The following is a 12,288-nucleotide window of genomic DNA, read 5'->3' on the forward strand; positions in this document are numbered from 1 at the left end:
TTAACAGAGAAGATAACATTTCAGGAAAGTATTGATATCTTGCATAAAAAAAACTCTATCTCCATGTTGATCGTTTCTCTTACGGAGTGATTTGATATTGTTTGTACAGATTAAATTTACCAGCGCTGTAATATTGTGTTGTTGAATTTGTGTAATGTACACGACTTGGTAAGTATTAAGTAACAACAAATTTAATAAACATTTTTTTTTTAATAACTTCATAAATAAAAAAAATCAATATTGAGATGAAAGACAGATATTTGTTATGTGCAACTAAAGTAAAAAAAGTACAAATCTAGGAAAAATGTTAATGCAACTTAAACCAGGTTTATATATGGAGAGAACAAATGAACTGAATAATGTATTGAGATGAAACTGACATATAACTAAAATTAAAAATAACAAATTCTTAACTTGATGTCTACATCACTTCTAAGCACATATCAAAGATCTGAAAAAATCCTGTATTCTTTTGCCTATCGTGTTTTTTTTTTCTTCGTTGTTTAGATTTCCTTTTCAATCATCTTTAAAATCTTCATCACTCTTCTTGATGGCAATGTCCATGTTTTCAATAACTACTGGCATGTTAATATTATCCTTGATGGCAATGTCCATGTTTTCAATAACTACTGGCATGTTAATATTATCGTTTTTCTTTTCTGTTTCTTCTTTCTTTATAATTTCTAAATAAGTTGAAAACAGATTTAAAAAAAGACCTCAATTTAAGGGAGTGTGTAAATTTTTTATACCTATACAGTAATAAAAACAGATATTGTATTCTTAAATTATAGTACTTATATAGTACTAATTTAAGAATAAAATAGCTGTATAGAACTTGATAAGACTAGCTAGAAAAATCTATCTAAAAAACTATTTAACATTTTGATTAACCATATCAAGAAACAACCCAAGTATGATAATCAGTAGGTTGCAGAAAATACCTTTCTCTAATTTCTTTCTGTCTTTCATTTCTTTCTTTCCGAGTCTTGCTCGTTCCTTTTGTTCCTTTTTCAGTTTCTTTTTGTTTTCCTTCTTTTCTTTTTCCAGCTGTCTCTTGCTTTCCTTTTTGTATTTTTTCATCCTCCTATTGGCTACCTTTAAGTACTTCTTAAAGATCATTTCTTCTTCCTTTACCCTTTTCTTCCCCAATCACGTTTCTTTTTTGGTTTGAATTCTCTCTCCTTTTCCAATGATCTGTTCATTTAGTTTTTGTGATATACTCGGCTGAATCGTTTCCTGAAATGAAAGAATGTTATAGTCACACGTTGTATTGTACAGCGTACATTTATTTGTCTAAATTCTTACGTCTCTCAATCTTTTGTTTATATCTTAACTTTTATGGATTTCATTGACTAGAATGTTCAAAAAGTTAGATTATATTGGGGAAATTGACCAACGTTTCTTGTGTATTATTCGAACAAATGCGATTTAAAGTTTCGCCGGTGTTGTCACCAACCTAATTTCTGTATATCTCTAACATCTTTAACCTGCTATTTATTTATCTGTGTCTGTATATGTGTACAATATGAGAGTAATACAAAAAGTGTTTTCTAGAATCCTAGCTCTCGATCAGTGTTAGGTATCCGATAGTTGTTGTCAGACAGATAGATTTGTTATTTGTTGAACTAGTCTACTCTTAACGGAGGGTAGTATACCCAATCCCAGTTCAGCTAGCAAGCAAGCTAACCAAAGATAAAACCTTTACCTACACACTCAATGCGTCAGTTTGCTGTAAATTCTTGTTCAGTGTTATTGTTGATTAGAGTGTACTAAGGTTTAGTGTTACGTACCCGGTATTTGAAATTGATGAAATTCCTCGTAATGAAGGGGGTTCACTGCAATTATTTTCCCACTCCTTTTTGAAATCACCGAACCTTAAAAATAAAATCTCATTATAAATGGTTATTAAATGTAGTCTGAAAGGGTAAATTAAAATATATGTTCGGAAAAAGACCCCAAAAATATAGTCCAGCCCTGGCCTCAGTGACTCATTTAAAAAAAAAAATTTGTTGTCCAGTGACAACAAAAAAAAATGAGTCACTGAGGCCAGGGCTGGACTACTCAAAAATACTATTACTACTATAATAATACTGCTACTACAACTACTACTGAAGCTACACACAACTGTCATATTTAAATATCGATTACAGCCGATTTCATTGAGTGTGTAGCTAAAGGTAAATCTTTGGTTAGTTTGGTCCCCTTCGTAAAACATTCAGTATGCCTTCGGAATATACAAATATTAACGGTCGGTATGAGCTAATGATGGCCTTGAACTTGAACGTTTCGGTTCCCGGTTTGACGACGTCCACATACGGTACCAGTTGAAATGGCGTTAAACGTCAGATTGAAGTAATTTCTTGACCATTTCGTGGAAACATCCCAAACTCATTAATTCTTGATTTTATAATAGGGGGAAACATAATTATATTAAAGATCATTAAAGTAAAGGCTTTTAATCGGGCATCGGCAAAATAGCAAATATGATTATTTGACCAGCTCCAGGGGCGGATCCAGCCATTTTAAAAAGGGGGGGGGGGGGTCCTTACCCAGGACAAAAAAGGGGGGGGTTCCAACTACATGCCCCCATTCAAATGCATTGATCGTCCAAAAAAAAACCGGGGGGGGGGGGGGTTCCAACCCCCGTAACCCCCCCCCCCCTCTGGATCCGCGCCTGAGCTCTGATTAATATAATTCAGCTATTTCTATAGAAATCTATTGAATCATCATAAATTTGATAAAAAAAATATATATACAATATGACATAGACGATCGCATAGCTAAAAAAAACTGGATTGCTTTTGAAATAATAGCTAGTTATTTGAATTGCATTCCATATCTTTAAATAAAATAGGTTTCAACTTGGCTTCCGCTTACCAGGGACTTGCTATTCTAACGGGACTTGTCTCTATTAGTTTTAATTAATTTTATTATTATCATGTATACATAAAATGTCCATCTGCTAACTTATATTCTATTTTTCCAGCGCCGGCAAAATGACACTAAATAAATGGTGCCCATGGTGCCGGTAAAATATCCATTTCTATAGAAATGGCTATTTTGCCAGTTTGAATTAAGATATTTCACACAGTGCCGGCAATATAGTAACTGCCTTTTATTTTACAACAAAGAAATATAGATTACATGTCGACTGCTTTCCTCATTCAATAATTCACGTGAAATGTACGAGCTTATCATAGATAGCCGATAGAGCGACGATATAATTTATAGGTCAACAAAAAAAGGGGGGTAGAAGGGTCCTGATCCTGAAACCCGGGCTTAAAAACACGAAATCCCGAGGTCCCGAATTTAAATAAATTAAAATCCCGACATCCCGAAATTCGGAGAAAGAAAAACCGGATCCCGAAATTCTGAGCTTAAAAAATACGATCCCGGAGTCCCGATAAGGCCTCCTATCCCTTCCTCATAAATCTCATAAATGCTGAAAAAAAACTTTATTGGTGGTACACTATCAGGCTGTTGTTTGAATGATATGTATACATGAGTGGGGGGCTAAATCGCTGTTATTTTTTTTAACTCTCTCCCTTTAAGCAACGACACATTCCAAGCCCCCCTTCCATTTCCATTTTTTTAATCCCACATCCCCACTTTTATCTATCCTTGTCCGGTAAACATAAAAACAGCTTTGCTATAATTATGCACTGACCATGGCCTTTTAGGGATTATTTTTTTTTAATTTATATTTTTACAGAAGGGAAATGTCAAAATAGACCCATGTCTGTTCCTAGTAATAAGATAAGTAAAAAAATCTATGTCCTCCTTTTAACTGGTGTATTGAAGGTTTTTTTTCCAAATTTTTTTTAATTATGAAGCCAATTCTTGTTTTGAAGCATCCCACCGGGACAATCATAAAGTACATGAAATTCTTTCAACTTCCAACCTTTTTTTTACAGTGCTTTATTTTTTTTGTATGCTATACAATATACAATACAATACAATATTTTTATTTTCCAAATTAAAGGGCCCATTAAGAGCATAACATTAATTACAACATGACATAAACATTACAGAGTGATTAAAGAAACATAAAATAATAAAATAATAATTCAAATGCATGAGGAAAGAATCAGTTGTCAAGGCTATATATATAAATGAACAAACACTTACAGTAATGACACGAGCGCATGATACGCCCGTCAAATTTTCACAGAATAAATTTAATTACTTCTCAATGTCATATTTGAAATTTATAAAAATCAAACAGGAGATTACATTAATAGATATAAACAATTGTTATTCACCAAAATTTCATAACATTTGCTGACGCATTGTTCAATTATTGTCCGAAAACTGGAAAAGCCCACCTTTTTTAAATTTAATAAGGCTCCATAACTCAGAAATGTAAAATCTAAAATTTGTAAAGTTATAATCATCAACAGATATAAGATCATATAAACGTTTCACCAAAGTTTCTAGTCCGAGATTACTCTGACATCTAACAGCTGTTTGGCCAGACAAGCTTGATCAAGCTTGGGTTGTGGGATCACGTCTTGCAGAGTAATCTCGGACTACAAAGATTCCGAGAACGGCTGAAAGCATTTTTTAGTTTTTCTCAGAATCTATAGAAATTCCTTTTTCTGGCAAATATATGACTCTGTAACTCAGAAACGTGAAATCTAAAATTTATAAAAATCAAAAGGGAGCTCTTGTCAATAGATATAAACAATTCACCAAAAATTCGAAAAAAAACTCAACTCGGAAACGTAAAATCTTTATCAAATAAAACAAAATGGAGCTCACGTCAATAGAAATAAACAAAGTTTTATGCAAATTGGTAAATGGGAGCCTGTATATTCAATGGTTGTCGTTTGTTTATGTGTTACATATTTGTTTTTCGTTCATTTTTTTACATACATTTGTAAATAAGGCCGTTAGTTTTCTCGTTTGAATTGTTTTACATTGTCTTATCGGGGCCTTTTATAGCTGACTATGCGGTATGGGCTTTGCTCATTGTTGAAGGCCGTACGGTGACCTATAGTTGTTAATGTCTGTGTCATTTTGGTCTTTTAATTGTGGATAGTTGTCTCATTGGCAATCATACCACATATTCTTTTTTATATTTAAAGTTAATGTCCAGCATGTTGACGGACAGACAGACAGGCAACTCAGCAGACCTAAAATGGAACACCCATATTGTCAAGAATTTCAATAACGGCCGGGAAACAGACTAACACAATTATTAGAACGCGTCAAAGCGGAAATTGATTGACGCGGTGATTTATGGGCAATTGTTTACAATTACAGATTTGGCGGGAGAAAAAGGCGGAGCATAAACAGATGATACGATTACAGTAAACTCCTTAGGTTATATTACCTATTAAGTATTTACCTGTTCGCAAATACTTGGAAAAGAAGGCGGAGCATGATTAAAAGTAAACACCTTAATAACAATGGAATTTGACAACACGTGTTTGCATTGTCAACACAAGGATTTGTATTAATTAGTCTGACAAATCCTTGGTCAACATTATTTTGTAATTTTTGATGTGAACAATTTAAAAACGGAGCGAAGGCGTAAACAACTTATGAAACATAGTGATGTTGATCTAATTGAAACTACTGAAAATTGATACCAGTTGGAGGAAAATCTGTTGAGAAAGTATATGTTGAAGAAAATGAAGACCCTAGCTTACATGTATGTATGTGATGCATGTTTTAAATCTCTTAAAACAATAATATACAACAGCCAGAAACAATGCAAAGAGTTGACTGACACTCTAAAAAAAAAGTTTCTAATAACTTTAAGAATCTCACCATCAAGTTAGAATATGTACGTAGTGTAAGGCGAAACAGGGACTGTTTAACTGTTTAACCCCTTCTAACACCAAAAGGAAAGAAATTCAGCCAACCCAGAGGATTAATTCTTAATGGCAACAGAAAGAGACTGCAAGTCTCTACACCCATTCCAAGAACTCACACTCAGACTCGCAGAATCAGTCCCCTGGCCCTGGTCTCAAAGTTAAGGTAAATATACAACATGTACATGTATATATAAGATAACATTAAATTCTTCAACTTAATATGATCATTGAACATTTTTTACATGTAAATCACAGATACCCTGACTTAAGCCATGATTATTTAACTTTGTATCTCCCACTTCTTGATTTAGAAAAAAATCAACTCAACATACATGACATTTGTGTTACTTATTTAACATGCATGTATCTCAGTTTACTGGTATTAAGGAATGCAACAAGTTATGCTAACGTACATATACAATGTACATGTGACTCACATGTAGACCAGTTTTGTAAGCTTTTGTAAACAATTATTTCTTTTTTTTTGTTATGTACATGTATAAGCATGTTTTGTCCTAGTGTATAATATGAGACTATCATTTTTGTTGAGCCTGCAACTTTTGTTGCAGAAAGCTGGACATACATGTAGGGATAGTGTTCCGCCGGCAGCGCTAGCTAACTTCTTAAAAGCTTTATATTTTAGAAGGTGGAAGACCTGGATGCTTCATACTTTAATTGTATATAGATGCCTCATGTTACCAAGTTTCTGTCCGTCACATGTCCAATTTCCTTGACCTCATTTTCATGGTTCAGTGACTACTTGAAAAAAGTTAACATTTTTTGTAATATGAAATACTCTCTTATTGTAAGTTACAGGATACTATATATTTTGGTATGTGCATACCTTGCAAGGTCCTCATACCGATCATACATTTTTCACTTGACCTCAACCTCATTTCATGGATCAGTGAACAAGGTTAAGTTTTGGTGGTCAAGTCCATATCTCAGATACATGTACATCTACTATAAGCAATATGTCTACTGTAATCAGTGAATGGAAGGACTGTAAGGTGTACATGTCCAACTGGCAGGTGTCAATTGACCTTGACCTCATTTTCATGGTTCAGTGGTTATAGTTAAGTTTTTGAGTTTGGTCTTTTTATCCAATACTATATGCAATAAGTCAACTATATTTGGTGTTTATCCAATACTATATGCAACAAGTCAACTATATTTGGTGTATGGAATTATTTGATGACTATATGTCAGTCGCTCAGATTGAATTTGACCTTGACCTCATTTTCATGGTTCATTGCTCAGTGTTAAGTTTATGTTTAAATTGTAATTAAGCTTTATATTTAGGACTACCGGTATCAACATAATATCAATAATTAGTAAAGAAGGAGAGACATTTCAGCGTGTGCACTCTTGTTATTTTATTTTCAACCGTCATGAAAGATTTCCCTTACCAAAAAGTGCTAACATGTTGCACATAAGTTGCACATAAGATGCTCACGTTAGAAACTAACATGATTGCACACGAGTTTTTTAACATGCAAATTAGGTGAGCATTTTGTGAGCAAAAAAATTACACATATGAAACTAACCTAATTTGCATGTTAAAAACCTCACGTGCAACTGCTCATATGAGCTTTTGTTTCACATGTGCATTTTATTAGATTGCTCATAGGAGCAGTTGCTCACATGTTGCACACGTGAATATTGTAGTTGACCAAAACAAAATGGCTGCTTTAAAAAAGGAATATTTTTCAAATTTAAATGAAAATCTTAAATAATTCAGTTGAAAATAAAATAACTGATACATCATGTTAAAAGAGTTATTCATTAATTATTGTCAGTTAATTATGATTTTCATATCATTTTTTTTTCTTTTTTATTTAAACAATAATCATGATCATGACTAAAAACATAACATTACATTATAAAACTAATAGATGGACTTGCAAGTTTAGTACACAATGAATGTCTTTGATTAATAAATACTGTATTTCAAAAAGTTTAAAAAGGAAAAATCTTTATACATGTAGTACTTATTTTGAAGCAACCTGTATATATATTCCCATAAAGGACTTAAAATTGTAATATATTTCAAAATCTGACACAAAAATGAAAATAATGAAATAGAAATGATAACTTACAAATAATTAACCACAGCCACACTGGTTTTATCAGATTTCAACAATGCCTTTCTTCAAATAGCACAATATAGGACTTAACATTTTCCATATCCATCTACCTCCATTTATTGCATGCTTTTCATGAATTTGAATTTACAGGAAGTACATGACTGGGCATGTCATTTTGAAAAAGCTCATATGAGCATGATAAAGTTGCTCCTCAGTGAAAAAACCAAATGAAACAGCTAGCAAATAACCCTAACCCTAACCTTAAACCAAGTAAAACAGCTAAACAAAGAAAGAAACATATTTAAGATGGAAAAAAATCTGGGGTTGATATTCCCTAAATATTCAATATTGTGTTGATGAAAAAACCCAATACATTAAGGAGCTTGGTGGTGAAAAACCCAATTTGATATTTACATGAGGGGTGAATATGAATTGATAATGCAATTAAAAAACTTTATCACCCAATTGTATAAGAAAATGGTGGGTAAAAAAACCCAATTTGTGAATTCTTATCTGGAGCTCTGGACGAATGAACATACGATGGACGGACGCACAGACCAGAAAACATAATGCTCATAAATGGGGCATACAAATCTTTCAAGGGCCTTAAATGCCGACCGGCATGAAGAGAATAGGTGAGGTGAGGTGACAACCCGTACAGAAATTGCTAACAAAAGCACATAAGTTTCACATGTGAAGCACATGAGATATATATATATATGATATATAATGTAAGAATTTACTTTTGGGAAAGTCAGTACAAATTGTGTTTTAAAATAAGTATTACAAAGTAGCTACGGTATTTCTTAGAAACTGTAATTGTAAGATGCTATTGATTTATAAAAAAAGTATCTAAACAACTTTTTTTTTTCTCCATGTAAAACAGTAGAATGGAGCAGTTACATGTATGTACTGACATCATCAAAATTGCATATTTTTCTAACATTGCAACAAATTATTGGTTCGTAAATGACTATCATGCAAATACACTAAACTGCCAATAATTATGCATCATCATGCATGTAAGATGTTGATGAAAATGATCCTTCCTTTAAAGCTATTTAAGAAAAGCCTCCAATACTTAGCTTCTTCATTTTTCTTCTGAACTCCAGAAAAAAATAGCAAGATTTAAAATATTGAAGAAAAAAAATTGTAACACGCATTAGCATAATTAGGAAAGTAATATTTTCTGATGAAAATATAAACAGGATTTTGCAAAAGATATACATGTATCTGTTAACCAATTTCAAGTATTTGACCAATTTTTACATCCCTTTATATTTGTTTTAGCTATAAATAAGCTTTGTGTAAATTACAAAATAAGCCACATGAGGTCAATATTACATGTATGTGAAATATTGTAAATTCATATATATAATACTGTGGATTCATTAATATTCGTTGGATACCAATTTTCGTGGATTTCGTGGGTACATGATAACCACAAATTTAAATGTTCAACGTAACGTACATTTTATATATGCTTTGTATGCAGATATTGGCATAACCATGGCCACTAAATCAAATATCCACGAAAATGCAATTTTTCGTCAATCCACGAAAATTGATACCCACGAAAATAAATGAATCCCTAGTATTGCCCTAAGTTCATTTGATGTATACAATCTATTTCTTTTATTATGATACAGAGAGCAAGCCCAGACAATATTTCCTGTGATTTCCAACAGAACAAAAATGATGAATATCAGGAAGAAGATGCTGCAAGCTGTAGCACACAGGTAAAATGAAAACCTTAACTGTCCTAACTTTAATGGCCAAAATACAAGGATTCTCTAGTTTGCAAACAATTTATTAGTCCCCTACTGTTGAAGGCGAAGTGAACATAATGTTTGCACTCTGGGCTGAGTACACAGTTATTGTCCCTTGAATATTTGTTGTCCACAATTATGTTCCCCTGTGTACATGTGTCCTTATTGTGAGTTAGAGACAATATATTATTGATATAATTTGTCCCAAAAGTAGAACAACACACTGTAAGAATTTTATTGAGAAACTGCAGGTGGGATTTTTTTATTTTCATTTATTGTCTTAAGGAAATGCACCACGAAATAACTGTGTTTCCTCAGACCCTCTGCATGTCCATTCTGTCAGTCCGGCAAATCAGTTTTTCACACTTTTTCCTGCATGCTTGAAGATATTGATTTGGTATTTGGTATATTGTTTTATCATGACAAGTTACAGATCAATTTTGATTTTTGTTCTAATCTGATAATTTTGTGCAGAATTATAATTGAACTTCAAAAAATTCATTTGCATAATCAGTTTGATCAGTTTCCCAGATTTTTTTCGTCATGACTGTAGATTTTGACTTTGATATTTATTATTATGTTGTAAACATGTTCAAAATATTGCACTTTTAATTTCAAAATATTCATTTAACCATGTCAAAATGTCATAATGCAAGAAATATCTCTGTATAAGCTTGTCAATACCTTTTCTGCCTAATTTTCAAATAGGGTCAATGTTTATGTCTAAAAGGTCCAACATTAAAGTTTATTTGACCTCAACAAAAAATTACTTCTAGGGGACCTAGATGTGCTTAATTGAAAAAATTAATCTAAATTTTAAAGATTTTTCGTCTGTTTTTTTAAATTGGTCCACATAAAGGTTTAAAGGATTCCAACTCAGACTTAGTTTGATTTTAACCACAATTGAATTCTTGTGATACTTTGTGTAATCTACACATGTATTTACTTTTTATACAACCGTAAACAAAATTTGAGGTGGTATATTGGTATCCTGTTGTTGTCGTCAGCGACGTCTGAAGATATTTAGTTTCCTGTAATTTCAACGCAAAGTTTGAAACCATAAAAGGAAGGTTGAGGATTATGGTCCCAATAGTTAACGAATTAAGAGCATAAAAAAGGGCCCAAAGAAGCATTATTAAACCCCATGCATTGAAGTTGCGGAGGGTTTTTGCCCTGTCCGTCCGTCCATCCTGTTTCTTGTCATCACAACTCCTCTCAAACCACACAACAGGATTTCACAAAACCTTTTTAGATAATAAGGACATACAATGTAGTTGTGCATATTGACAGGAAATTAGGATTCAATTTTTTTACTTGGAGTTACATCCCTTTGAACTTATTTACATTAATGTACTACAACTCCTCTGAAACTACACAATAGAATTTCATGAAACTTTGTAGATAATAAGGAAATATTATGTAGATGTGCATATTGACAGGAAATTAAGATTCATTTTTATGTCCCATTTATGGGCATTATGTTTTCTGGTCTGTGTCCGTTCGTTCGTCCGTGTGTCCCGCTTCAGGTTAAAGTGTTCAGTCGAGGTAGTTTTTGATGAAGTTGAAGTCCAATCAACGTGAAACTTAGTACACATTTTCCCTCTGATATGATCTTTCTAATTTTAATGCCAAATTAGAGTTTTTACTCCATTCTCACGGTCCACTGAACATATAAAATGATAGTGTGGATGGGGCATCTGTGTACTAGGGACACATTCTTGTTTTTTTTCTTACACTTATTTCATTTCTCCAATGACAATGTGGGGACATGGGCTATGTGAGCGTGTTCACTAAGGTTCTTTAATACGATTTTCCAGACAATTATAAACTTGTGTGTAAGTGTATGGATCGTTCTTTGATACATGTATGCCTAATCTAACTGTGTATTTAGATTATTTTTTTTTATCCCAATTTCAAATTGGTCTACATTAAGGTCCAAAGGGTCTTAAATAAACTGAATTTGATTTTAACAAAAATTGAAATCTTTGGGTTCTTTTATATGCTAAATCTAAACCTGTAGTTAGATTTCTTTTGATTATGGGCCCAGTTTTCAAGTTGATCCAAATCGGGGTCCAAAATTAAACTTTGTTGATTTCAACAAAAATTGAATATATTGGGGTTTTTGATATGCTGAATTTAACCGTGTATTTAGATATTTGATTTTTGGGCCATATCAGCAAATTGGTCCATATTGAGGTCAAAAGGGTCCAAAATTAAACTTTGTTTGATTTCATCAAAAATTGAATTCTTAAGGTTTTTTGAAATGCTGTATCTAACCACAAATTAAGATTTTGGATATTGGACCTAAATAGGTAAATTGTTATGCGTTACTTTTCTACATTGACTAGAGGTATAGGGGAGGGTTGAGATCTCCAAAAAATGTTTAACCCGTCACATTATAAGGAGCCCCTGGCCTTTGTTAGTCTTGTATGATTTTTAATTTAAGTTTCTTGTGTATAATTTATAGTTAAGTTTGACGTCCATTATCACTGAACTAGTATATATATTTGTTTAGGGGCCAGTTGAAGGACACCTCCGGGTGCAGGAGTTTCTCGCTGACCTTCAGGGTTGTTGTCTCTTTGACACATTCCACATTTCCATTCTCAACTT

At 32.7% G+C, this 12,288-nt stretch overlaps 1 protein-coding gene across 1 annotated transcript; it reads right to left on the bottom strand.

The window, feature by feature from the left end:
* Positions 1-210: 210 nt before the first annotated feature.
* Positions 211-1,978, bottom strand: LOC143070667 (uncharacterized). Its single transcript, XM_076244874.1, has 3 exons — positions 1,791-1,978; positions 942-1,236; positions 211-683 (listed from the first exon to the last, which is right to left on the bottom strand). The coding sequence occupies exons 2-3, from the start codon at positions 1,117-1,119 to the stop codon at positions 517-519; spliced, it is 345 nt and encodes a 114-aa protein (XP_076100989.1). The 5' UTR covers positions 1,120-1,236; positions 1,791-1,978; the 3' UTR covers positions 211-516.
* Between the last annotated feature and the right edge of the window lie 10,310 nt (positions 1,979-12,288).

The sequence above is a fragment of the Mytilus galloprovincialis genome, chromosome 4, assembly GCF_965363235.1.
Source record: "Mytilus galloprovincialis chromosome 4, xbMytGall1.hap1.1, whole genome shotgun sequence".
In the NCBI taxonomy this organism is placed as follows: Eukaryota; Metazoa; Mollusca; class Bivalvia; order Mytilida; family Mytilidae; genus Mytilus; species Mytilus galloprovincialis.